The 1,710-nt window shown below is 40.2% G+C and overlaps 1 protein-coding gene across 1 annotated transcript; it reads right to left on the minus strand.

Annotated features, from left to right (window-relative positions):
* Positions 1–316: 316 nt before the first annotated feature.
* Positions 317–1,630, minus strand: LOC103516702 (cathepsin L-like). Its single transcript, XM_008481684.2, has one exon. It carries the CDS (start codon positions 1,555–1,557, stop codon positions 511–513), a length of 1,047 nt encoding a protein of 348 aa, XP_008479906.1. The 5' UTR covers positions 1,558–1,630; the 3' UTR covers positions 317–510.
* Between the last annotated feature and the right edge of the window lie 80 nt (positions 1,631–1,710).

Consider the following 1,710-nt stretch of genomic DNA (forward strand, 5'->3'; position numbering starts at 1 on the left):
TGATCTCATTGCTTTCCTCAATCTGTATAAGGTAAGTCTAGTCCCCTGATGGCCAGGACCTTAATCTGAGTTCATTTAAGTTATTGTTTATTAAGTTGTTGTTGGATTAGTTTTAAAGCAACCCAAACTAATCACCCTAGTTAGGGCTGATTGAGAGGCTGACGAAAAACTCCGACCCCGTCTGTACACGGGAAAAGAAGAAGATTAATAAGTTTCAGATTGCTTAATTCAAGGGTTATACTTAGACATGCAAAAAGAAAATATGCCTAGTATTATGGGTAATTGGGTATAGTACCAAGCACTTTTATTTATTAGAGTGTGCCAACATAGAATTATAATGTTATATACGCAAGCACTTCTTTATATTTGTAAATTTTATAGAATCGTTTAAAAAATGTTTTGTGAGACTTACCTCAAATCTACATTTTTATACTATTCGGGATTCCGCTGTGAAATAATAATAATAATTAATACACACTTGCTACTCGTAACTTATTAACATCAATATTGTCAGACCAAGGCAGATCTCACATAATCATTGATACCACAAGAACCATCTCCTCTGTATAGACGGAAATATCCCTTCTCTCCCCAACCCTCACCCCAACTGTTTTTGATTATCCAATAGGGTACAGCCTTGTGTGTAAACTTGGTTCTGTCGACTCCATAGCCAACAATGAGTACGCTATGGCTTAAATTTTCATTTCCTCCGTCACAGAAAAACTGGATGGGATGAGAGACGCCAGTAACATAGAATTGCAACGCGTAGGCGTTAATAGCCACAGCCATAGGTCCATTCTCCACCAGATACTTGGCCATGTCTGTCTCATCTCTTGATACACTCACATAGCCATTTATTTTCACTTGGGTCGCCTTCTTGTTCAGACGACAAGCTTTATCGTCGCCTCTGTACGGGTAGGTCTTCTCCTCCTCTAATCCACCTCCTAGCTTGGACATGATTGTGTCGAAAGCGTTGGATATGGAACCACCTTCACACCCATCATCTTCCTGGTCACAATCAATCAGCTCTTGTTCAGAAAGAGAAACTAGTTTCTTAGTTTTAGCTGCGTACACGCCTTCAATGTTTCCTGTCGTACTGAATGCCCAGCTAGATCCACACATAGTTTGATCCTTCACGCCAGTGACAGCGTCATACTCTCTCCAGTCAAATGCACGAGGGAGAGTAATGTTAGGAATCATCGCTGGAACACTACGATCTGCGTAGGAAGGTTTCAGTTTGAAACCCAAATATTTCGCCTGGAACTCGGCGGTGGAAAGATCAGAAAACTCGTTAAGTCCATACACGCCAGAGCCATGTTCAGTGTCCTGGAGGAGTTGGATCTTCCTCAAGTTGCCAGAGAAGATATGCAGTCTTGAGTAATATTCCACGAGGGTGGCATAGGTTTTGTTGTGCTGCTCAAGGAAATAATTGAACAGAGCCGTATGTTTGACGTGATGAAGGTGGTGAAGTTTTTCGTCACCCACCACCATAAAAGATGAAACGGAAACAGTTAAACTAAGCAGGGCGACTCCAGCAAAGAAATAGAAACACGACATTCTAACTAATACACTGAACGTTCAGAGACAACTGATTACCTCCTGAGTAATATCTGATAACGTTTACAAAAGTCTCATTGTCTACAGATAAAATCACACTAAATACAACGAAGAAAGTAATTCAGTCCAGAGTTGTTTTTTATTTATTTTTTT

The sequence above is a fragment of the Diaphorina citri genome, unplaced genomic scaffold, assembly GCF_000475195.1.
Source record: "Diaphorina citri unplaced genomic scaffold, Diaci psyllid genome assembly version 1.1 scaffold1646, whole genome shotgun sequence".
NCBI lineage: Eukaryota > Metazoa > Arthropoda > Insecta > Hemiptera > Psyllidae > Diaphorina > Diaphorina citri.

What these genes read in the sequence shown, in the direction of transcription:
- LOC103516702 (XM_008481684.2), bottom strand. Translation starts at nt 1,557, where the DNA reads ATGTCGTGTTTCTATTTCTTTGCTGGAGTCGCCCTGCTTAGTTTAACT.